Source organism: Oreochromis niloticus, linkage group LG4 (genome assembly GCF_001858045.2).
Source record: "Oreochromis niloticus isolate F11D_XX linkage group LG4, O_niloticus_UMD_NMBU, whole genome shotgun sequence".
In the NCBI taxonomy this organism is placed as follows: domain Eukaryota; kingdom Metazoa; phylum Chordata; class Actinopteri; order Cichliformes; family Cichlidae; genus Oreochromis; species Oreochromis niloticus.
The window spans coordinates 7,698,333-7,720,939 of NC_031969.2; the positions used below are offsets into that span (position 1 = coordinate 7,698,333).

General features: G+C 44.7%; 1 protein-coding gene across 2 annotated transcripts; it reads left to right on the top strand.

Annotated features, from left to right (window-relative positions):
- The first annotated feature begins 4,939 nt into the window (after nt 1–4,939).
- Nucleotides 4,940–16,174, top strand: nfil3-2 (nuclear factor, interleukin 3 regulated, member 2). 2 transcript variants are annotated; one of them, XM_005468520.4, is made up of 2 exons: nt 4,940–5,238; nt 11,578–16,174. In XM_005468520.4, exon 2 carries the CDS (start codon nt 12,110–12,112, stop codon nt 13,988–13,990), a length of 1,881 nt encoding a protein of 626 aa, XP_005468577.1. In that variant the 5' UTR covers nt 4,940–5,238; nt 11,578–12,109; the 3' UTR covers nt 13,991–16,174. The 2 variants fall into 2 exon arrangements, with proteins under 2 accessions (XP_005468577.1, XP_005468578.1); XM_005468521.4 differs by lacking the exon at nt 4,940–5,238 and adding an exon at nt 6,051–6,435.
- The last annotated feature ends 6,433 nt before the right edge of the window (nt 16,175–22,607 follow it).

The following is a 22,607-nucleotide window of genomic DNA, read 5'->3' on the forward strand; positions in this document are numbered from 1 at the left end:
CTGTGTCACCTTGTGCTCCGTCTGGAAAAATAATAACGAATCATGCTGCTTTGGCGTCAGCAGAGGGCAGCAAAGACAATCTCTTCACTGCGTGCCCTTACCATCAACCCAAATCTGTTAATCCTGCTGTGGATGGTTGCAGTTTTCATTGTTCCTATATGTGCTGGAAGCTACTTCACATGGTGATGTGCAAGAGTTAAAGCCAGCAAACGTATCAGAAGAAATGTGCAGAAAACTGACGCTTCACGAGGAAAAAACTCAGATAAAATAAATATTAAGTGCAATCAGTGTCTTATATTATTTTGTTATGAGGAATAAACTGTAAAAGCTTATTCAGCTTGCCGTGTGTCATTGTGATTATTTGCACTCACAAACATGAGGCAACAATTTTGAGTAAAATGCAGCTGAAATATATAAACATCAGTACAATTCATTTAACTGGATTCCAATAACTGAATGTTTTACATTGTAATTATATAACAAAATTACATGGAAAAGTGACATGAAATCAGCGTAACTGTTTTGTCTTATTGCAAAACAAAGACTTATGAAATCTTTTAAATACACTAGAAAGCAGCTGAGAGACACACACACACAAAGATCCGCCCTGCAATAAGATGAGCTGTCTATAAGCCTCTGAAATGTCAAAATACAAACACTGGATTAGAATAGATTTGATTAGTAAAACAGGCTGAGAGTGAAGTGAAGAAAGCCTGCGGTGAAACTGAAAGGGAACAAGGTAGAGGCAGTCGCTGCAGGTGTGGCGGGGGGAGAGAAAGGGAGTCTGCTTTAATGGATCCACTGCAACATGCTGTCGTTCCACTACCATCCTCACCCACATCCATGCACCCATACACCCCCCCTCCCTCCCCACACACACAACCCCCTCTTTCTGCTCCCCTCTTTTTTTTCCTAGTGAAAGGATAAAGCCTGTTGCTAGGCAGACAGTGCGACAGTTGCCATGGGAACGCTTGCAGACATAGCTAGAAGGGGTCGGGTTGGGGTGGGGATAAGGATGGGGTGCAAGGGGGAAAAAAGAGGGAGTGATGCGCAGACAGACAGAGAGAGAGAGTGAGTCTGTGTGTGGTTTGAATGGGGGAGGGGGACCCAAGTTCACGGCCGGTGCCTCTGCTCGCGTCGTGATGTTTGTCTCCTCCAGCTGAAGAAGGAGATAAAGCGAAGGAATGGTGATTCATACATGTTAAAAATGATGCTTCTCATTAGGGGGTTACCCTCTGATGATGCTTTGGAACAAAGACAAGTGTGGCAGCTTCACAAATCTGAAAACATGTGGGTAAAAGAAAAACGACCGCAGCATCTAATGCAAAAAGTTGCAGCAATTTAGGTTGTGTGTTTTTATCAAACTAGACGTCAGGGAGAAAAAAGGAATTCCTCATTTAAAAGGTGAAAAGTCCTACGCATGCTTCAAGCCGGGGGAAGAAAAAGAGATGACCTAATTGTAGAGCAATTACTGACACGTATTTAACCTGCTATTCATAAAGTAATACACTGGAATTTCCTCATGTTTCAGTGAAAGAGGATCCATTTCTTATTGTGAACACTCACACACACCCTTCTTTTTCTTTCTTTTTCTTTTTTTTTTTTTACGCTGCCATAAAAAAGAAGAGCGCAGCCTTGATGATAAAAGGAGATAATGAACACATCCGCAGCAGAAGTCAGCCTTCAAGGCACCCGTTCAGGCAATCTTTTGCCAATTTAAATCACTCTGTGGATAATGCACGTATTACTGAGAGCCTGAGCGCACCGTAAGCATCACTGTGTCTGCAGCAGGGCTACCTCACACAGAGGCGCTCCAGTGATGATCCAAACTGCATTCAAAGGGTACGTCACCAGGCTTTTACGCCTAGATTACCACATACATGCTTATTTTCAATTTGTAACATTTTTTTTTTTTTAAATAATGGGCAAAACAAAGATGGAGGCTGGTAATATATTTCTGCAGAAAAAGAGTGAGGCACATCTGTACTCCTCACCTGACACCCACTGCAAACATCTGCAGAACGATGTAGAGAAACATGCAGCTGCTGTGTTTCCTGAAAGTAGGGGTGATGCATCACAATGGGAAATGGGCTTCTGTTCCTGCGTTTTGTTTTGGGGGGGTTTCAACTTTCAACTAATACTACTTTTTCAGGTACACCTTGCTAGTACTGGGATGTAATAGTTAGGTGTTTTCAGAATGGCCTTAATTTTTTGTAGCATAACAATCGGATGAACAGGTATACCTAATAAAGAGGCTAGTGAGTGTATTTGTAGTCCTAGCTTGTGGTTTGTTTGTTTGTTTTAAGGTGTTGCAGTGTTTGATATATTGTCTTTGTAAATCACGACTCAATTACATAGCTGATTAGTCCCGTCCAGTACATTAGTCACACTTCCTGGTGTGAGTCTGTCTCTGATCCAGTCCCCCTGCATGCCACACTGACAGGTATCCATTCAGCCCACTCATAAGCCAACCCAAATGGGCATTGTTAAAAGTGGAGAAGTAAGATGAACCAAATAGCTTAACTCCTCTCCTCTTTGTTTGAGCCTCCTCCAGACTTTACACCTTTGAGCTTGACACACATTCCTGCTTGCGGTGAGGACTAATCAAAGCATGCCCTTCTATTACACATCATGCTTATAATGAGTCCAGGTGAGCTGGTTTGACTGGATTATTGAGCACAGTTGTTTGGGAACATACTGTACGCAGCGCAGTTCTGCGAATGCAAGCACCGTGACTGCCAGGAAACACCTCCAACATAACGAAACTAAAGATTTTTACTTGCGTTCGTCCACTTGCAACACTGACTAAACTGTCCATGGTTTCCTCTAAAGGTCACAAACAGGTTCGCCCAAAAGTTCTTCCCTGAGTGACAACAAATGAAGTCAAAACTGATCCATCGGCGAGGTAGCTGGAGGCCAAAGAGGCAGCACGTGCCAATAGTACACACGTCACGTGTCGCCGGAACTTGAGAAATGAAAGACATTATTTTTATCATTGTTTTTTCCTCAATTAAATCATATTTCCAGTCTGAGTTTGCACCAGCAGACTGGAAATACCTCTGCCTTTTTTAGTGAAAGTGAACTTTGACTTATTTTATGTTGGATTACATTTAAAACGCTATATTCAAATGTGCACCGAGGTAGAAATACACGAGCATGACCTCAAAGTACTGAAGTAAGTTCCTGTGGGAGAAACTGATACTTGTTTTTTAAAGAGATTTTTTAATGTCATGCTGCTTTACCTCTCACATATCTGTCTTTTTATGTTAATGTCAGGAAAAACTGCCAAGATTTACACAAGATTAAATAATTAGATATTTCTAAAGCTGACTTATATCATGTATTCGTAGCCTCTAAAACACTGGTGTCAAACAAAAGGCCTGGGGGTCAAAAACTCGGCCCACTCGATGGCGTTGGAAAATGTGAGGGAAGACATATCTTTATTTACTTTTAAATGTATTCTGAATGTAAATTTGACAGCTTTTTCTGGCTATCCGTGCCCAACCACAGTAATTAAGTAATAACTAAACATTAAATACCAGAGAAGTTGCTGTTTTTTCACCCATGATTGAAGAAATTTCAGTTTTTCTACACTGGGTACACAAACAAAAAAATGTGAGCTACCACAATGTTTTTTTCTGTAATTTTACACATCAACTTCTTAAAATTTAAGGTGACAGATTTCTTTCACTCACTACAGCATCATTTCTATATCATGTGGAAAATCTAGGACACACTGTTGGAACTGCACTTCTAGCTCTGGGATTACATGCGTAGGTAAACGTCTTTATGCCGACAGGATGGGGAGATTCACTTAAGATCAAATGTATAGCCCTCAATATAAAATGAGTTTGACATCCCTGCTCTAAAGCATCCTACTTAGAAATTGTGTGAAAAGTTAATATAAAATAATACAAAGAGGAAATATTCAAATGTCCAAGAATATTATATCCAAAAACTATACTTCTCAGAGTTCTTGTGCTTCCCAGTGCTCAATAAGAAGCCTGTAGCATACTTTTGTGGATCCCATGTAGGATGGGTGCTGTTTCCCTTTGTTTCCAGTCGTCCTAACTTACATAGTAACCGGAAACTCCTTTTATCCAACCTCCCACACTATTCAAGTTGTTGCATTATGCCAGGGGTGGGCAACTCCAGGCCTCAAGGGCCGGTGTCCTGCAGGTTTTAGATGTGTCCTTGATCCAAAACAGCTGATTTAATTGGCTAAATGACCTCCTCAACATGTCTTGAAGTTCTCCAGAGGCCTGATAATGAACTAATCATTTGATTCAGGTGTGTTGACCCAGGGTGAGATCTAAAACCTGCAGGACACCGGCCCTCGAGGCCTGGAGTTGCCCACCCCTGCGTTATGCGGTATACGTGTAGTTAAGTTTCTTAGGGGGTGCACGTCAGGTTACATAGAAGGTTGTGGCGCAGGGTTAAAATGGGGCAACAGTGCAAATTACAACATTAAAGCCAAACTGCCCAGCTGCTGAAGCTTTGGTGTTGTCAGTGTTGTCAGGCTCAGCTGAAATGTCAAAATGATCTTTTCACTCTTAAAAGCAGGTTGACCAGTAGACTCATGAAGCAGCGTGGCAGGCATGTCAAGTTTGGTATCTGCACAGAGGATGCAACTCTGATTTCCACGGACCAGCCTGTCTGTGTGTGTGTGCTTTTTCAATATCTAGCAATCTCATTATGGGTATCATATGCCCTCATCTGACTGAAACTGCCTTTGAGCATAGTCCCTCCCCTATTGGACCTGTCTCCTCCCCCTGAACCCCCCCACTCCCCTGACCCAACAACCCCCCCCCCCAACAGGATTTGAAGGCAAGAAGAAAGAGACAGGGAGGGGGCCACATCCGAGAGAGAAACAAAAAAACGTGACTAGGCACCCAAAGCGTCCTGTTATGCAACAACTGACCTACTAACATACATTTAGAGAGACACACACACGGAGGGAGAGAGAGAGCGAGAGAGAGAGAGAGAGAGAGTTGGAGGGAGGGAAGAATTGGAGCAAACATGACATGAGGAGCGCGCTCAAAACAAGGCACTGTGTTCTCACTCTCGCATATACCTGCACTAATCGGGAGAGCTGGTGTTTTCAAAGTGGCAAACGGCGTGTGTGTGTGACAGAGAGAGGGAGATATTGTAAGGGAGAGAGAGAGACAGAGCCAGCAAAGCGGACTGTTGCGCAGGAGCCGGACTGAGTGTGGATCCTGTCGCTTTTAAAGCAAAAAGGTAAGTTGTTATTATTGACTGCAGCACGGTGCATACATGCCCAATATATATATATATATATATATATATATTCTTGAGTTGCTTTTTTCCTCTGAGCAGCTGGTCGCCGCGTTTACAGTTTGTTTTGGTGCCTGGATGTGTTCGCCTCAATGTCAAGGCGAGGCTGTACCCCGCCTCCTTTAGAGTGTATGGAGCTATATGAGGATCTGTGTCAGAGAGAGGAAGCGGATGGGAGGAAGTCGGTGTGGGGGATCGAGGGGGGGAGGATCGGGGGGCTTTGCAAAAAGATTATGGGATTCCTTCAGAAAGAAAGAAAAAGAAATAGGTGCGGCTGCTTGGTGGAAGCAGGGGCAGGTGAGTGCGGACAGCCCGCCGTGGAGTTGTAGGCAGGGTCAACGCATCCGCATCTTAGCGCGCATGCCCAAATTGAATATTCATGGTTTGTTGTGGTGCTTTTAGGAGCCAATCTGCTGTGCTTAACCCGTACCCCTGCTTTCGTAACACACGTGGCTCACGTAATTGTTATTTAACCTGAATACATGGTGCAGTTATATTCTACTTAATAACACAGTTATTATTACCAGACCTATTAATAGGCTAATATTGATAGTAATGGGAACTCCACCAGCTTATACACCCTTCTTTTTGGTCTTATCATAATAATAATAATAATAATAATAATAATAATAATAATACATATACATATACACAATAATAATTATTATTATTGTTGTTGTTTTTGTTGTTGTCGTCGTTGTTGTAGTCCTGCATAAGCTGCGTGAATCAGAGTTGGGTTTACGTGCTGCGGGGCTCTGGAGCAGCTACAAATCTGTCCTCGGTTTCTTTTGGGTTAGTAGGCTAGTCCGTGCAGACAGCTGGAAAAATCCCATGCAGGCTCCGAGGACACACTTCTCTCTGTCACGTGTAGCAGCTCTTTGTAAAGGTTAACGCGGCTGTGCAGCCCTCCTTAACCCTTTAGTGGCCCGTAGGCTCGTATTAGTCTGAAGCAAGCACAATGCAAACCGGAGCACACCGACACGCGTGATCGAGGCATGATCGCGTGGATACGCGCGGACGCTCGGCTCTGCTTGTCTCTCCTTTGTTTACAACCCCGGCTCGGATTGATGGGAGCCAGCGCAGATCGCGTTTGAGGAATGGTGAAGTTCACGGGCTCCGATGAGTGCAGCCGAGTGCGAGGTGAGGCGCGCGTGTATGTATGTTTGTGTGTGTGTGTGTGTTTGTGTGTTGATCAGAACATCTGGATCAAATGTGGGTCAGATGTTTCTTGGTGTTCCTCTGTAGCTCGTCACACAGCTACAATAGACGCGTGCTTATTTTTCGTAATTATGGCAGCGCGTGGAAAGCTTGTCGAGTTTCGCTTGGAAGGCGATTTTGAGGCGGTGGGTGAATTTCGTGGCAGAGTTGGGATACACGCTTTTCCTAGGATGACCGAGAATCCGCTGTGCACGAACACGATTTGTCAGACGGTCCAACAAAGGAGGCGTGTGGGGGGACATGTTTTTCGCACTGGGCTGCTCACTGGCTCAGATTTATTTATTTCTGGGTCTTCCGTGGGTCCGCCTGGTGTAAATACGCATCGGGATCTTTTAACGTTGAACTTGAGCCACGCTTCACCGCAGGTCAGCACCGGCTGAAGCCGCAACATTCCTCAACTAGAGCGGGGGCTGAATTCAGGCACCGAAGTAACTCTACGGCTTGGGTTTGTTTTGAAAGAGAAAGTCACCTTGGCTTCATCTCCCCATACAGCTTTGTGCGGTTTACACTGCACGTGGGCATCGTACCCGTTGTTCCCTTCCAGATCTCTGCTCCAGCAGCGTGCGGGTGTTTTTACACACTGCGTGGTATAAACAGCAGATTTAGAAAGAGAAACAAAAAATGATTTCAGGTTTTTGCTGTGGGTCGGCTTCCCCGTCCTCAGCGGAGCGATACGTGCCTTAAAGGGATTTCACGCAGTTTGGGGGTCACGCTGTGGCCACAGTGTATATGCGGTGTGTTAAACAAAGGTTGCAGGTTGCATAATAAATTAATTAAATAACAAATGGATTAAAGAAAGGGGCAGATTATGCAATCTGCGGAAGCTCGTAGTCTGCGGCGATGCAGCGCTGCGCTTTGCTGCGCAGAGGTCGCTGCCAATTGGTTGGCGCACACACTGGGTCTCTATGCCAGCTAAGAATGTAGGTCACATCTGTCCTGGGGTGGGTGGAGAGGAGGGGATGAGGCGCACCACTGCCGCTGACGAGGAAGGCAGAATCAGAACACCACCAAAATAAATCCTCGCCCCGCCGTAACAAAGAAACGAGGCGGTCATGCAGAAATAGAAAAGTGGGACTGAGAGCTTAGCTTCATTTTAACACGTGTACATTTTTGAAAAGAAGAAGAAAGAAACAAAAAAAAACTTTTATGTCATTCCACGACTATTGCATCATTGCATTGCGCTACTGAGCCAACTCATTCTTTGTTAATCTAATTCTGAAAAAATAAAACAGATAAAACCTTTCTTTATCCAGCCTAAATAGAGTTCATGGTCAGGAGTATGGCGTGGTTTCCATGCTGTCCTACTTTTCTCGGGGTTTCCTGGCACATGTAAGATGATAAAAGATGAGGGTTTGTGCTTTGTTATTGTGCTGCGGTTTGGATCCAGCACAGAGGCGAATTACAGCATTTAGTAGGCCAATGGAGCACATGTGACTGGTGCAACACATGGACTGAGTCCCTCTGCTTTCTTTTTTTTTTTTCCTTTTCCTTTTGGAGAGAGGCTGAGTATCCAGAGTGATATGGCCAGTGTTCATGGAACAAGCTTAGAGATGACTCCGCCTTGCCTTGATGGCATGCTGTCCAAGCCTTTATATAAAGTTAACACCCCCCTACCCAAAAAAAAGACTTGTAATCCAGTGACCCCCCCCCCCCCCTCCCCCAGAAGCACTGCACCGCGTGCCTTAAATTGCATTTTTCCTAATGGTGAGTGGCTGGTTGGGGGTTGGACAGCGGTTTCATCATTCTCCTTTTCTCTGAAGCATGTGCACCCCCGACCCACGCACACACACCCTTCTCCTTTTATGTCAGACCTGCAACCCATTTCCTGAAATGCTCCACAGAAACACGTGTGCTGGCTTTTGAACTCACTTCACTATTTCCAAAGCTCACTGCCACATTTAGACTCTTGCGGTTCGGCCCCTGTGGTTGTGCGAGCGGGGGTGACTTGGATTCTTTTACCGTGCTATCATTCCACAAGTGCCACAGAAACCTGGCAGTGACTTGTGGAGACTAGATGATAGACTGGAAAGAGCGGTCTAGGTTGAGGAACTGTGTGCAGAGGTTAGGCAGTGCGGTTCAAACGCATGCAAAATGAAACACTTTGCGCTTCATTCTTGGCGGCAACGCCTTTGTGGGTTTTAAAGCATCTTTGGAGATGTGAAATCTATTGTTTCTTTCTGATGGCGCACACATGAAACGTAACGCAGGCTCAGTAGTGAAAGAAGAGCATCAACACCTTCTGCTATGATTCATTCTCATTCACACAGTCTGAATATTTGAAGGTGCAAAAGAGGGAGAGACAAATAGAAAGAAAAAAAAAGCACGAGCCTCCACTGTGAGTTAATTAAACAGAGGAGTTAATTCATGCGTCTGGCTCGTCCTGACTGTAGGCGAGATGTGGAATAATGTTCACGTGACGTCAGTCGACCCTCCTTTTGTTACGGAACATGGTTTTCTCACCATCTGCTTCAGGTCGTGTCAAGCCACTGGTCCAGAAACATTGAGACAAAGTCCAATATGATTGGCTAACCCCCTTCTTTCTCCCCCTTTTTGTTGCTATGGGTGATGCATTCCTTCTTCTGATGCAATACCAACACTGTCGCAATTGCCACTGTTTACCCCCCCAACACCCACCCACCCCCATCCAGCTACAGTATAATCTCATCTCCATCCCTTTTCTTTGTTTTAACTCTCCCTCACTGATTCCTCTTCGTTTCTTTGTCTTCGCTCCACTTGCTCTCACCTCTGTCTATATTTGCACAATGCTCTCATTTTCCATGCATCCTTCTTTTTTGTCCTCCCTTCTTTTTTTCTTTTCTTTTTTTGTCTTTCTTTTTTGTCAGCCCCTCCCTTGTCTCTTCACCTCTCCACTGCTGGGCTGACCTATATTCCAGCAGGCCGTACAGTTGGAGGCAGCTAAGACTTGTGTTTACAGAGTGCGGTCGGTCCCCAGTTTGTGGGTCAGTGGGACAGGCTGAGAAACAGTCTCTACCCTCATTCTTGCGTTGCCGTGCCCAGCAGCCACATGTCGGAGGCTCACGAGGACACCCTTAAATCATTCAGCTGAGACTTTCAAATATGGTGTAACTCTAATGTAGACCACGGGCTTTTATTTGATTACTCTGAGAGACAGTTTGAAAAAGCCAAAACTTGTGGCCCTGTTTTATAGTTAGTCTGGTTTCCTCTATATATGGGAGCTAAAAAAAAAAAAAGTGGGCTGAAATCTGTGTTTATTGTGAGGAGTTACGTAACAATATGAAATCCACAGGACGAGCAGAGCACAGTCGCTGCAAACATCTCACCAGATTATGAGATTACAGATTGGCACAGTGTAACAGCAGCGCTTACGCACTTCAACCTGGAAATGCAGATGATTTGCTGCACTTGGGATGAGATTACTATTCCATTTTCTATGCAACTTGATAAGCTTGACCTTCTGAGTTTTTAGGCGCTTTTCCAATTGGACCTGTGCGGTCCAGTTCATTTAAGAGCAGGGAGAGTTGTTGCTGTCTGACACATTTGAAGGAACAAGTCATGCAGAAGAACAATAACTGCACACGCTGCCTAATTATTTTTGCAACAGGAGTCTGTCAGGTCACATTAGAAATCACAAAAGTTGGCAGAAATCAGAAATCTCAGTGTGGCAATTGGGGGAAGCATAATGGTCTAACAGATCATTACAATTTCCACAAAAGTGTGTGCCAATCTATCCAGGCAATACTGAGATGCTTAATGGGATAACTGAACCATTTTGACAGCTCTAGAAAATGTAGGAAATGTGGTCTAGCTGTTGAGATACTTCACTCCAATCCAAAGTTGTGGACCAACAAACCAACTGCCTTTAAACACCACCGAGCCTTTAAACAGATGGAAGCATTTAGAAGAATCGCTGATTTGCTAAATTCTGCATAGTTGTGCCTCAAAATCAGCAGAATTGTACAACTTTGTTATAAAGGCGCACCTGTTCAGCTAATTACCGAGCGCTGAGGTGTCCCTCGCCATGGTCTGACCACCCTCGCATTTTACCCCCAATCTAACGATTCTGTGTTATCCCAGCCTGTGTTTCTGCCTCCCGCCTCCCTTCTTTCCTGGGGCCACTGACCTATATTTATCAAAGCCCCACCTCCCAGCTGCCCCCACACCTCCATATCTCTCTCCAGCTTCTTTATCCTTGACCTGCATTAACGGATGCCTTTGTCTGCCTTATCTGCTCACTCTGCATCATCGATTTGGCACTGAGTTGTTTCGGAGAAGAATGCTGCCACATTCCTGTGCGGATGAACCAAGGCGGGGGGTAGCAATGTTCGTGGATGGGGTTTCTCAGTGGAGAGCCAGTCTGGTGTGTGTGTCAGGGAACCCCACAGCTCTGAGACTGACTCACTGTTTGCTCTGTCTGGCCCACATATTCATCTGGCAAAACAAAAAAAGAGCTAATCCTTAAACAGTTTAGTTTTCATGCTCTCAGCATGTCCCAGACTGATGCAATTTCTGTGTTTTTATTTCATGTGTGTGTGCCTGCCTCGATTGCGATATATATATTTAATTTACAAGGCTTTAGTTTTGCCCTCAGCCGCCTACATAAAACCCTGTTTGCTCAGACCTTGCGACATTTTAACATGCAGCGTTGAACAAGTGCTTTTTTAAATCCTGGGTGTTGAGACGAAACAGGATCATCAGCCTGGCGATGAACCCACTGCCCACATTGCATCACAAAAGTCAACATCACCGGGCCGGGCCAAAGGGTCAGGGGTCATAGGTTCCAGACGGATCGGATCAATAGCAAGGCTGAAAGGTCAGACAGTGAGGTCTAGCAGCTATTCACTGGTTGCCAGGGGCGACACACTCAGTAAAGGCCAGACATCCCAACAGCAGAGGAAAGCTTTTCTGTTATAGACATGTATTTTTTATATTATTTTGCATGCCAAAATAAGCTGGAAAATGGTAAAAAAAAAAAAAAAAAAAAAAAGTTCAAATAACTGTAGTTCTGATGTGAGGCTGCAGGATGGAACAGCAGCAGTCAGCAGTGGATTAACATATGTTTTTTTCTGTTTTTTATCTCTGCAGGCTTTCATCTTGCAGTCAACTGCAGAGAGAACAGAGAAAGACGAAGGGAGGGAGACCGACGCTCCCCAAGAGACTGACACGCTGAGGTAGACAGGCCGACCTACATCCTGCTGTTTACGTGGAGATCTAGGACACCTCTACGCCAGTTTAGCTCTGTGTGCTCTATGTTAAACCTTTAACAACCAACTAAAGCAAGAATTTGGGATAAAAAAGAGGGAACTAAAGGACTGATCTGAACTGCTTTGGGTCTGTAGTACTCCGAGGAGCTCGGACACTGAATTGATAACCCTTCAAGTGGATAAATGTGGGTTGCTAATGCTGAGCTACAGTTGTTCTTTATCTTTTTGGCTAATTTGGACACTTGACTGTTTACCTGGCATAAATATCCAACATCTACAATAACTAGACCCAGAGCCGTGGGAGACCAGTTGTTTTCATCACTACCCCAACCCCCCCCCCACCCTTAACCTCTGGCCTAGTTCTTTACTCAGTTCACCAAGCAACATTTCAAACTGGCTGCCTCTGGACAAAAATGGAAAATCTAACATCGGCTCTGAAAACGTTAAACAAAAACTCAGGGAATAACCTAAACTGCCTTGAGACCTTCAACGGTTATGAAGAGTCTCTGCCTTCTATCCAAGGGACTCCAACTCGTATGGGCCGTCTCATCAAACCCAAGCCCAACATGACCTGCAGGCGAAAGCGGGAGTTCATTTCCGATGAGAAAAAGGACGCCTCCTACTGGGAGAAGCGCCGTAAAAACAACGAGGCCGCCAAGCGCTCCCGGGAGAAGCGGCGTCTCAATGATATGGTTCTGGAGAACCGCGTCATTGCACTGAACGATGAGAATGTGAGGCTCAAGACAGAGCTGCTCCAGCTGAAGCTGCGCTTCGGCTTAATAAGCACTGCCTCCTACATTGAAAAGAGCCAACAAATCGGTGCGGGTAGCAACGCAGGAAATGGAGGTTCCTCCTCCTCCTCCTCTACTCAGTACTACTCCAGTGGTTACTCTAGTGGTTCTCAGGTGATGGTGAACTCTGACTCCTCTGAAACGGAGCAGTCGGGACGCAGTGAAGGCCACAGGCAGCTGGTGAAATACTCTCCACGTGGCTCCCTCTCTGACATGTCTGACGGCTCCTCCAGGGACAGCCCAGAGCCAATGCCCTTTGAGATCAAGCAGGAAGGTGACAGGCTGGAGATGGACATTGCCAACGGCACCACCACCCAGATCATGTTTAACATCCACCGTGGGCTGACCTCTGTGCCCACCCACCACCAGATCCAGCAGCATTCTCAGGAGTTAGAGGCTGCATATCACAGCCAAGAGCAGCAGCAGCACCGCCTTCACCAACAGTCCCAACCCCATCAGGAGCCCGTTACCTCTATCAACACTGTCAGCCAGGCCGCCTCTCATCCGCCTGCTGCCCAGAGGAGCGTCATTCTGTACGGTGCCAGCAGTGCCTCTTATCCCGTGGACTCCTTGACCAGGACGCAGGATGCCGAGCTGCTGAACGTGCAAAAGCAGGGCAGCACCAACAGCCAGGTGTGTGTTAGCCAACAGCCCATTACAGAGAGCTCCACGGAAACAGTGGCCGAGGTGACGAAGCAGCTTGAGAGGAAGACATTAGATTCCCCACCGTATGAGTTCTCAGACTGCCGTAATGAGGCTAGAGAGAGACAGGTGTACCGAGTTTGCCAACTCCCCCAGCAGCAACTGCAGCAGGAGCAGCATCAGGAGAGCGATTCATCTGCGGAGCTCCACCACAAACAAGTGGAGGGTGTCAGCCACTCACACTTGTACCACCATCTCCAGCAGCCTCACTCATACCTCAGCACACAAGACGAGGAGCCACCTGTTCTTACTTATGAGGGCGGGCCCAGGCATGAGGCTTATTACCAAGGCCAATCAACCTCCTCTTGTAAGGAGGCCACATCCAGTGAAGGAGATCCCTGCAGTCCAGAAAAAGAGGCATCCACAGACGACGATGAGCTTCCCTCCTCATCATGCTCAGAAATGGGCAGCTTCCACAACCCGCATCTTACCATCCACCAGCCTGCCTCGCCTCTGCCCTCCTCCCAGTGCTCTCAGACTCAGTGCTGGGACCCTCAGGGGGAGGTGAGGGGAACCGCTCTGCCCCACAAACTGAGACTCAAACACCGGGCCATGAGCACCGGCAGCAGCAGCGGCAGCGGCAGCGGCAGCAACTGCTCCGGCCAGGAGTCCCCAACCACCCCTCCCTCCGCCACGCCGCCACCTCTCCCCCAACATCCCTACTTGTCCCTGACACCCCCACGAAACATTAAGCAAGAGAGCTCAGGCGGAGTTTGCAAACAGGCGGCCTCGGGGGAGGGGGCCAGGAAGGAGGGTGGGAAAAAGGAGACAGGTGGACGAAGGAACAAGAGGCGCGATTAGGTGACATGAACTTTTAGTTGAAGTCGTTATGACAACTTCAATGACTCAAAGACACAATTTCTCATCGAAGAACTACCCTGCCATCATGCCTTTTGCCCTATGATTGACTCACCCTTTTTCAGCCCTCAGGACAGGAAACTTGGCTTTTCTACTCCACTCCCACCCAGCGAGGCTGATCATCTTGTAGGGCTGTATTATATTTGTATATATTGTACAGAGTTGTCATTTCTTACATCCTCTCCATACTTACAGATGCACTTTTGTTTATGTGATGAGAAGAGGAATGGAACTGTCCACTTTTTCTACTTTTGTCATCCAACAATATACAGTTGAGTACATCGGTGAAAGCACATTTTGATAACAAAAACACAAATAAAGAATGTAGAAAAATAAACGCTTCAGGCTTTATCAGTGCTAAAATTTTGGTACATATCCGACTGTAGAGGAGCATACACGTGTATGGCTATCTGCCTTAATTAAAATCAAATGCAAACATACACTGGGGACATTCCCTCGACCAAAGAAGCACCAACAATACTATCAATAAGAAGTTCCATACCTCTTCCCAGACCCTACCTCTACCACCCCATGCTTTCCCCAGTCATCTCCATTATTTCTCAAAAGATCACCATCACCTTTATTTTTTAAGCACTTGGTTTGTATAGTACTGTGATATATGAATATATGTATCTATTTTAAACATATATTTTAGAAAACAAATTTGAATACAAATTCAACCAAAAAAACAAAAAACAAAACAAAAAAAACCTGCAACAAATCTTTGGAGGATTCTGAAAGCGACCCTCCTGTCTCGAATCGACTCTCTTCATTGTCTACTGTGGCTACAGGACCCATTCGATTTGAATCACCTCTCACTTGATTGTTGAGCTTTAGCATTAATCGGTTAGTTAATGCCTAGTTTACACTTAAACGGCCGTCCATTTTGGAGCGCCAACAGCACTGAATGGAGAACGCGTTTGTTCCCTGAGGCAAAGGCCTCGTTAAAAAAGAAAAAAGAATCTTTGGATTTTCTTACCTTTAACCAGCCTTTAAATATTCGGTGGACTTCACCAGCTGCAGGCTATGAGCCTTTAGTTCATTTGAGCTTTATCGACCATATCTTCTTGTTGTTACCATTCACTGGCCCAGTGTATTTATTTCCCCTCCCTTCACACGCCTATCACTGTAGAAAAAGCCCACAGGAACATAGATGGAGAATGTGTACAGCTCTTTTTAGATGCATACTGCAGCCTTGATTTTGAACTTTCACGTCAGACATGGGACGCTTGGGAGGCGTGAACGAAAGCAGGAGGAATTAAGTCACATTCTTATGAAACACACTACAGTGCACTGAGTCTCAAAGTTCCTCTTGTGGAAACACCTAAGAAGAGAGCCCTCCACAACTACTGTTTACTTTTATTGTCATGAAAAAGTGGTTTTGTAGTGTGACCAAACATGGCCCCTATGGCTCGCATTCAACATGCATAACTGAATTAATACAGCTCATAAGCTGACGCTACAGCGAAGTTCTCTAACTCTTTGATCGAGTGAAAAATTCTGAAATGAACGAAGAGAGGGCACTTCCCTTGTTTCCCATGTTTCTCCGTTGTTCATTTTCAGGGGTTATTCGTGGTAGTTCTGCTACTGGGCAGTGCTGAATTGCCTTCACTGGATTCTAGTTTTTAAAAGAAAAAAGTCTATGTACCATGTTTGGCTTTTTGGTGCTTGTGTATAAATGTAAAGTTTCCCCTCCCCGCCCTCAAACAACACTGTAACGTTTGTTTCATTGGTTTTTATATCCTGTTTTGTTTTGTTTTTTAATTTTTTTATAGTCAAGAGGTGATGTTCTGTTTTCCTCTATACTGTGTCTTTTTTCCTACTGACTGTGATGACATGTATTTGCCTCATTACCCTCCCCCCACCCTTTTCAGTGTGTATTAATCAGTAATGTTTGTGGTTTTGCTGATGGTTTTAATGAAAAAGACAAGGACAAAAAAAAAGAAAAGAAAAAAGGCGAAGATAGTGTGGTGTGTAGAGATGGGTGGTGGTTGGTCTGGTTGGTCATTACCATCGCTTCCTTTTGACATATGTAAAGACACTAATGTTCATTGTGGAAGATGGGAGCATTTCAAGAAAACTCGAATAAAAAAGAAATAATGTTGACCCGTCAACATATCAAGAAAACTTCTTGTTTGTCCTTGCTTGTGTTTTGGTGGCTTAATGCAATTGCACCTATGTTGATATTACGCGCACGTTCATATCTACCATATCCACTGACTTTTACAGCCTGCTGCACACGGCTGACACTGAAGTGAGCAGTCGTTTGGATCTGTGTACAACTCTTGGCTGACAACGTACAAAAACACAGTCTGTAGGCAGCACATCCAAGCTGGCAGCCTAGTTTCTGCTATCAACTGAGATGATGATCCATAAACCTTATGCAAGAGTCACCAGTTAGGTAATAATTACTCAGTGATTGGCATAAGAGAGTGAGTCACAATGAGAACGCAAACATGTTAAATTAGAGCAATTTGTCTTGAGGTTTATAAAAGTTCTTCCTATAAAGATCCTTCTTGCCGTTCCCAAAAAAGTTTAGCAGGAACACCCTGTTTTCACTAAGCAGAGATAGCCTTGTACTGAGCTAAATGTCCCCACGGGCGACTCGCTCTTTTTTGGCATCCGAGACCAATCTGCAGAGAGAGGAGTGTCGCACTGACACACTGACACACTTTGCCTGGTGGCGCCAGAAAACTCCCCGGCAAGCTCGTCTGATGTAACACTGGCCTACTTCTACACAGAGACACAAGCTCATTGCATGAAATAACCACTAAACATTACACTTGTGCGTGCGTTCTTCTGATTACGGCCTCTCTGGCGGCTTATGACTCGTGCTTTTGACCTCTGATTTCTCTCCACGTGACGTTGAGGGCTCTTAGAATGAAACGAAAATCTGAAATAAATCTCTATCCCACTCTTGACGTGAAACGCTTGGCCAAAAGGTTAAGGGATCGCTTTAGATTTGCAACTACTTAAACAGGTGTGCCCCACATAACGTCGCTGAATATTTATAGCAGAGGAGCAACACAGACCGGACTGAACAGCATCTGAGCTGTGAGAGTCAGCGCTGTGTGATGCAGAGGACAAAGCCAGGGCAGAGCCAGTCTGAGCCTCTGACTGCTGCCACCAGCTCAACTGTCCTGCCAACCTCCTGATCAAGTCCCACTGCGTTCATTGTATTAAATCAGGAAAGGCTGCTGTGTAATCCTGTCTAAGTCCGCATTCAGACTCATGGGCTATACGGAGCCCCATTTAAACACAAAGCGAGTGTTAGCCGGAGTTCAGCACTAGTATGCGACTAAATAGGTGTTTGGATTCTATATTCAGTGATCGATAACTAGACTGCCCTTTGGCTCAGGTGTCACATGCAGAAACTGTCTGGATCATTTCTTTCTCACCCTCCTTTAAAGCAAAATGGGTCATTTTCATAATAACATAAAGGGCAAAGGGAGGAGCAACACTGGGGGGAGTTCACCCAGTAGGCTAACTTGATCTAAGCCTCCAAACAAAGCACCTCTTTGAGGCTGACACATCAGTGCCCTTCACAGTGCACTGTCATACACACACACACACACACACCAATGCCCAAGAGCACACATGTACAAAAAGAAAAAGAAGTATACAAAGTATCATCTCATAGGATTTTGGCTCTTACAGGGCATTCCTTATTATAGCCAGCCTACCCAGCACCCATGGGATCATTCCAAGGTGACACTCCCTGTGAGAATAGCAGAGCTCAGGCAGCATTTTTTGCTGCGTCTCTTATTTTCCTGATTTGACTTGAACGGCTGCACCACCGGAGCCTGCATAAACAGGTCAGGAAAGTAGGTCAGTGTGCGTAACAACGGAAAAGAGAGGAGAATGAGACCGAAACACAGGGAGAGAGGGAGACAGAGAGAGCGGGAGGGAGACAGAGGAGTGGAGGGTGCTGATAGATGGATCGATCAAGGTTAAGGCTCCACCCGTGTCATTCTTGTTTGTCTCTGGCAGCAGAGATACTCTTGGCAAACCAAGCAGAAACAGGGCTCTCGTGTTACCTGGTTCCCCTTCTCAGTTTGGGGTAAAAGGGTTAGTGGAGCAGGAAAGGCAGTGGGAGGAGTAAAAGAGGCATGTGAGCACAGAGCAGAAGGGAATGGGAGGGGGGGTGCCTCAAGGTTCTTAAAATTGTAAGGTAAAGACCTTATAATAATAAAGAGAAAACCCCAACAATCAGATGGCACTCGGTGACAGCGGGAAGAAAGAACTCCCTTTTAACAGGAAGAAACCTCAGGCAGAACCGAGCTCAGGGAGGAGCGGCCATCTACTGTGACTGGTTTGTGGTGAGGGGAGGAAGATGGGAGGTGGTACACAAGAAATTTGTAACACATCTTCAGGTAAGACGACTGAAGAAGCCCCGGTCTGCACACTGTAAATCAACAGAAGCCTGTTTTCTTCCATTTGCCATTGGGTGCAGTTATGACTCTTTGCAAATGTTCTACAGTTTCTATATAAACACACACGTCCATATAAGCATACATTACATGTGCTCATGCAAACACAGAGTGCATATATTCAGAATTCACACAATAGCACAGTGCTGTTGACCTAATTATCTATCAGTCACAACCCTAAAGGCACATTTCTCAAGTCTAGGTTCTTATTACAGAGTCTGTTACACTAACTGTATGACACATGATTGTTACATAAAGACAACAAAACAGTGCTTTGAAGTGTTGCTTCGAGGGAAAAAGACCCCACATGTATTTGAGGCCGTTAAAAGAGCAAGTAAAGATCAAAACCCTTTTTTTCTTGCATAACTAGCTCATAGCGTGTGGCACAGTTCACATCTCATCCATGTTATACAGATTCATTAGACCTAGAAAGCATAAGTGAGTGGGGTATAAAGAAGGAGCAGCAAGACATAAGGTGGTTTAATAACATACAGAGGGTATGATAAGAAGCTTACATGTATTCATCACAGGCATGAATGCCATGATAACTTTGGGCTTTTAATGGTTTCATTAAAGTATTCAGTCAAAACAGTGACTTGACGTAATCTAGAAATAATAAGAACAGGTTAGATAAGTTAACTAAACCAGGACAGCTCACATTACGTCTCAGTCATTACTGACTGAAAATAGCAACTAAGTAAAGGGCTACCAACAATTTTATTGTCACAGATTGAATGTCAATCGTTGTGGCAAACAAGTCTACAAGTTATGTGTGCAACACCCTCATCTTCTAGCAACTATGATCCCAAGCCAACCGCCTGGTAGGGGGCAACCTGTCACCAAACCAACCTCGATGTCTCACTCGGACTGGCTGAAAACAGTATCATACAGACTGGAGGTCTTGATCCAAACGTTTGCTAACTTTTTGTATTATGATTATATTTCTATATTAATGCAAAGCTGCTGAGCGCCTGTCATGTTTTATAGTTGCCATAAGGAGGCAACTATATCACTATCTGTGGAGGAATTTCCGAGTTTTTATATCAAATCTATGACGTCCTGGTTGGACTCTGAATAAAGGTTATAATTGTGAATCTCTGCGAATGCACTGGCAGCAGATTTGCAAACTTTTCCTAGTTTGCCTCTTCAGTTAATCATTGAATTACCACAAACAGGTTATAATTGGTAACTTGACACCATTCAATCACAAACTGATAGCCGACTGATTCTGTCTTTATCGCAGTTTCATTGCTTCCTTGATATGCCAAAATCTCAGATGGCAACTGACTGCCAATGGATGCAGAATTGGTCCCTGTCTTTGAAGCTGTCATTTCCAAAGACAATCGGCTTGGAAGTTCATTGCACACAATGCTGCAATCTCCGACTACTGTTTTCACTAGTGTGACTGTAGTACCATCCCATTTGTAAGTTAGGGTAATCAGAGCCAGCAGTCTGGACAGGAGACACCAATGTGGCAGTCGCTCTGCTAAAGCAGGTAAAAATGCTGCACGGCAGAGTTGTTAGTTTTGGGCAGCAACCTTCTTATATTATATTATAGGTCATGTTGCATTTAGATGGTTTTTCTCTCATATTATCAGACTTTATTATATGAGCCCAACACTTTTGAGTACTTTTTTTTTCTTGGCAATGAATGTGGAGCACATAATGGAAACACATAACAACTTCAAAGTTTCTAGGCCAGCCTAACTTTCCTGCTATCAGTATTACCCAACAGTCGTCGGCACCCACCCCGGCTCAGGAGAGATCATAAATGTCACATTCTCATGTCTAACAAGCTGTTACAGGAAAACAGGAGAGTCGCGACAGTTTCATGTTAAAGATATGTTGCAATCCATTCAGACATCAGAAAGAAACTATTAATGTGTATATGAATGCTTTACATTCTTGCATTACCATTACTTCAGCTGTTTAGAAATGAGGTCAAGTTTTTAAAAAGCTTTTTTTACTTTTGCAAACACGTTTTTCACAGTGAGAGACGAAGATGAAGCATTTCATGTGCAGTTGTGCATCCACATTCAGACTGGTTTGAAGCGGCTGGTGGAGTGAATAGAGTCGGGACAGGGAGTGGTCTGGCCTTGATTTAGCTCTGAGCCGACTGGGTCATACACACACACACACTTTTACACACACACCACACACACACTCATAAAGAAATTTCTGTTGACCTGCAGCCTCAGCCTCTGACTTAAACGTGACAAATGTATACAAATGTAATATAATTTAATATGAAATGGCACCGGCCCATGAGAACAGAAAATAACCCATCTAACATGAAAAAATTACATCTAGAAAAGCCATTTTAGTAAAAATTCCAGCCCTAGTTGCGGTCCTAGTTTCCCTCAGTGTGAATAAAATCCTGCAAAAGACACACCAATTACATGTCACCACCTACACCTGCAGTGCAGCGGGCTCCCCATTACTAGTCCTCCCCCTTAGCAAAGCAGAATGCAAATGCAGCAGTGAGCGTGCTCCCAGCTGGCACGCGGCAACCGACCTGGCTGAGAGTTTTATCTGCAACACCAGGTTCTGCCAGCTCATATTAGACAGCACGAGAGGAACTGGGAGAAAGAAAAGGCAGGTGTGCGCGCATGAATTCACAACAACCAGAGTCAGAGTAAAAGAGCTTGGCTGGGATTCAGAGAATGAATGATGACGGAGGCCTGCAGGGCTCAGACAGGGAGTGGGAAAACATTGCAGGGAGTAAAACAAAGAGCTTGCTGTGTCATTTGCCCCACAGGCTTCCTTCCTGAAAGGCCGCGAGGACAGCAAGTAACTGCAGCTGGAGAAAAAAAAAGAGAGAAAGAAAGAAAAATGAGCTCAGTATGTCACTCCGCTGCAGCCCCACCTAAACAACACAAGCAGCACCCACACCTGCATTTCCTTGGTAAAACAGTGGGTTAACTTACAGAAGTCATAAGCAGTAGGTGCGACACAAATACCGCAAATTGTGCTGTTTGTGCATTCATCACAGCTTTAGGCACACTCCCACTGCAGCTCTCCACACACTCACTGCAGCCCAATGTGGCCCAATGAGACACTTTCTCAGGGGGAGATGCCTGGTCTCATACAGCGGGAACACAAAGGGACTTTGGGCACAAAGTGTCAGAGAGTTCATGGTGTATCAGTTCTTTCTGTGTGTAATAGTAAAGCTTTAAGTATATTTTTAAAAACCTTCAAAGTCTGGTGCACAGAGGCTAAACGTTTTAGCCTCTGTGCACCAGCCCAGTGGATTTGAAATCAACTGTCAAGATGTGAAGCCTTCCAACTTTAACTCAAGGAGTTTAACAAAAGTATTGCATTAACTGTTGAGGAATTACAGCCATTTTCATACATGACCCTCAAAAGTAAATGAATAATTGACTGACAAGCAGTGTTGTGGCCAGGTTGAGGCCTAAAGTTAATAAATGATCTGGAGCTGATCTCAAGTGTTTAACTTGCATCTATTATTGTTTCACTGAAACTCTCAATATGACATCCAAGGAGATACTGATGCAAGTGAGGGAAGTCATCAACAGACTGAAAACAAAATACGTAATAAACCTCCTTAATTTTAGGAGTGACAACATCAGACAATGATTTCCGTGGTTAAGAAAAAAAACTTTGCAACCAAGTTCGCAAGGTCTGAATGGAAATACAGAAGCTCTACAACAAGGTGAAAACCACTTGTTACACTCAAGAACAGGAAGTGCAGATCTAAAGGAGCCTGCATGTTTCTGAAAAATAATAGCTAGACGGATAAAACCCAGATGAACTAGTACCAGAATGATGAGAAGAGAAAAGTATGAAGGAGAGAAACAATCACATTATCTGTCAAACATGGTGGAGGTAGCATTATGGATTGGGCATGTGTGGCTGCCAGTGGAAGCGGGCTAGTGTTTATTGATGGCGTGACTGCTGAACGAAGCAGCAGGATAAACTAGGGCAAAGGTCAACTAGACTTTAGGCGTCACTGGTTCAAAAGATTTTCATCTTAAAAGTATTTTTTTTAAAAACAAACATTGTTTTTAAAAGTACAAAAGTTTGAGCCTCTTTTCTATTATCAGTTTCACAATAATTTTATAACAATGATGTGAGGCTGATGGGATGTTTCAGATATGGTTTAATTGGGT

Coding starts and splice junctions, on each gene's coding strand:
- nfil3-2 (XM_005468520.4), top strand. CDS start 12,110: ATGGAAAATCTAACATCGGCTCTGAAAACGTTAAACAAAAACTCAGGG.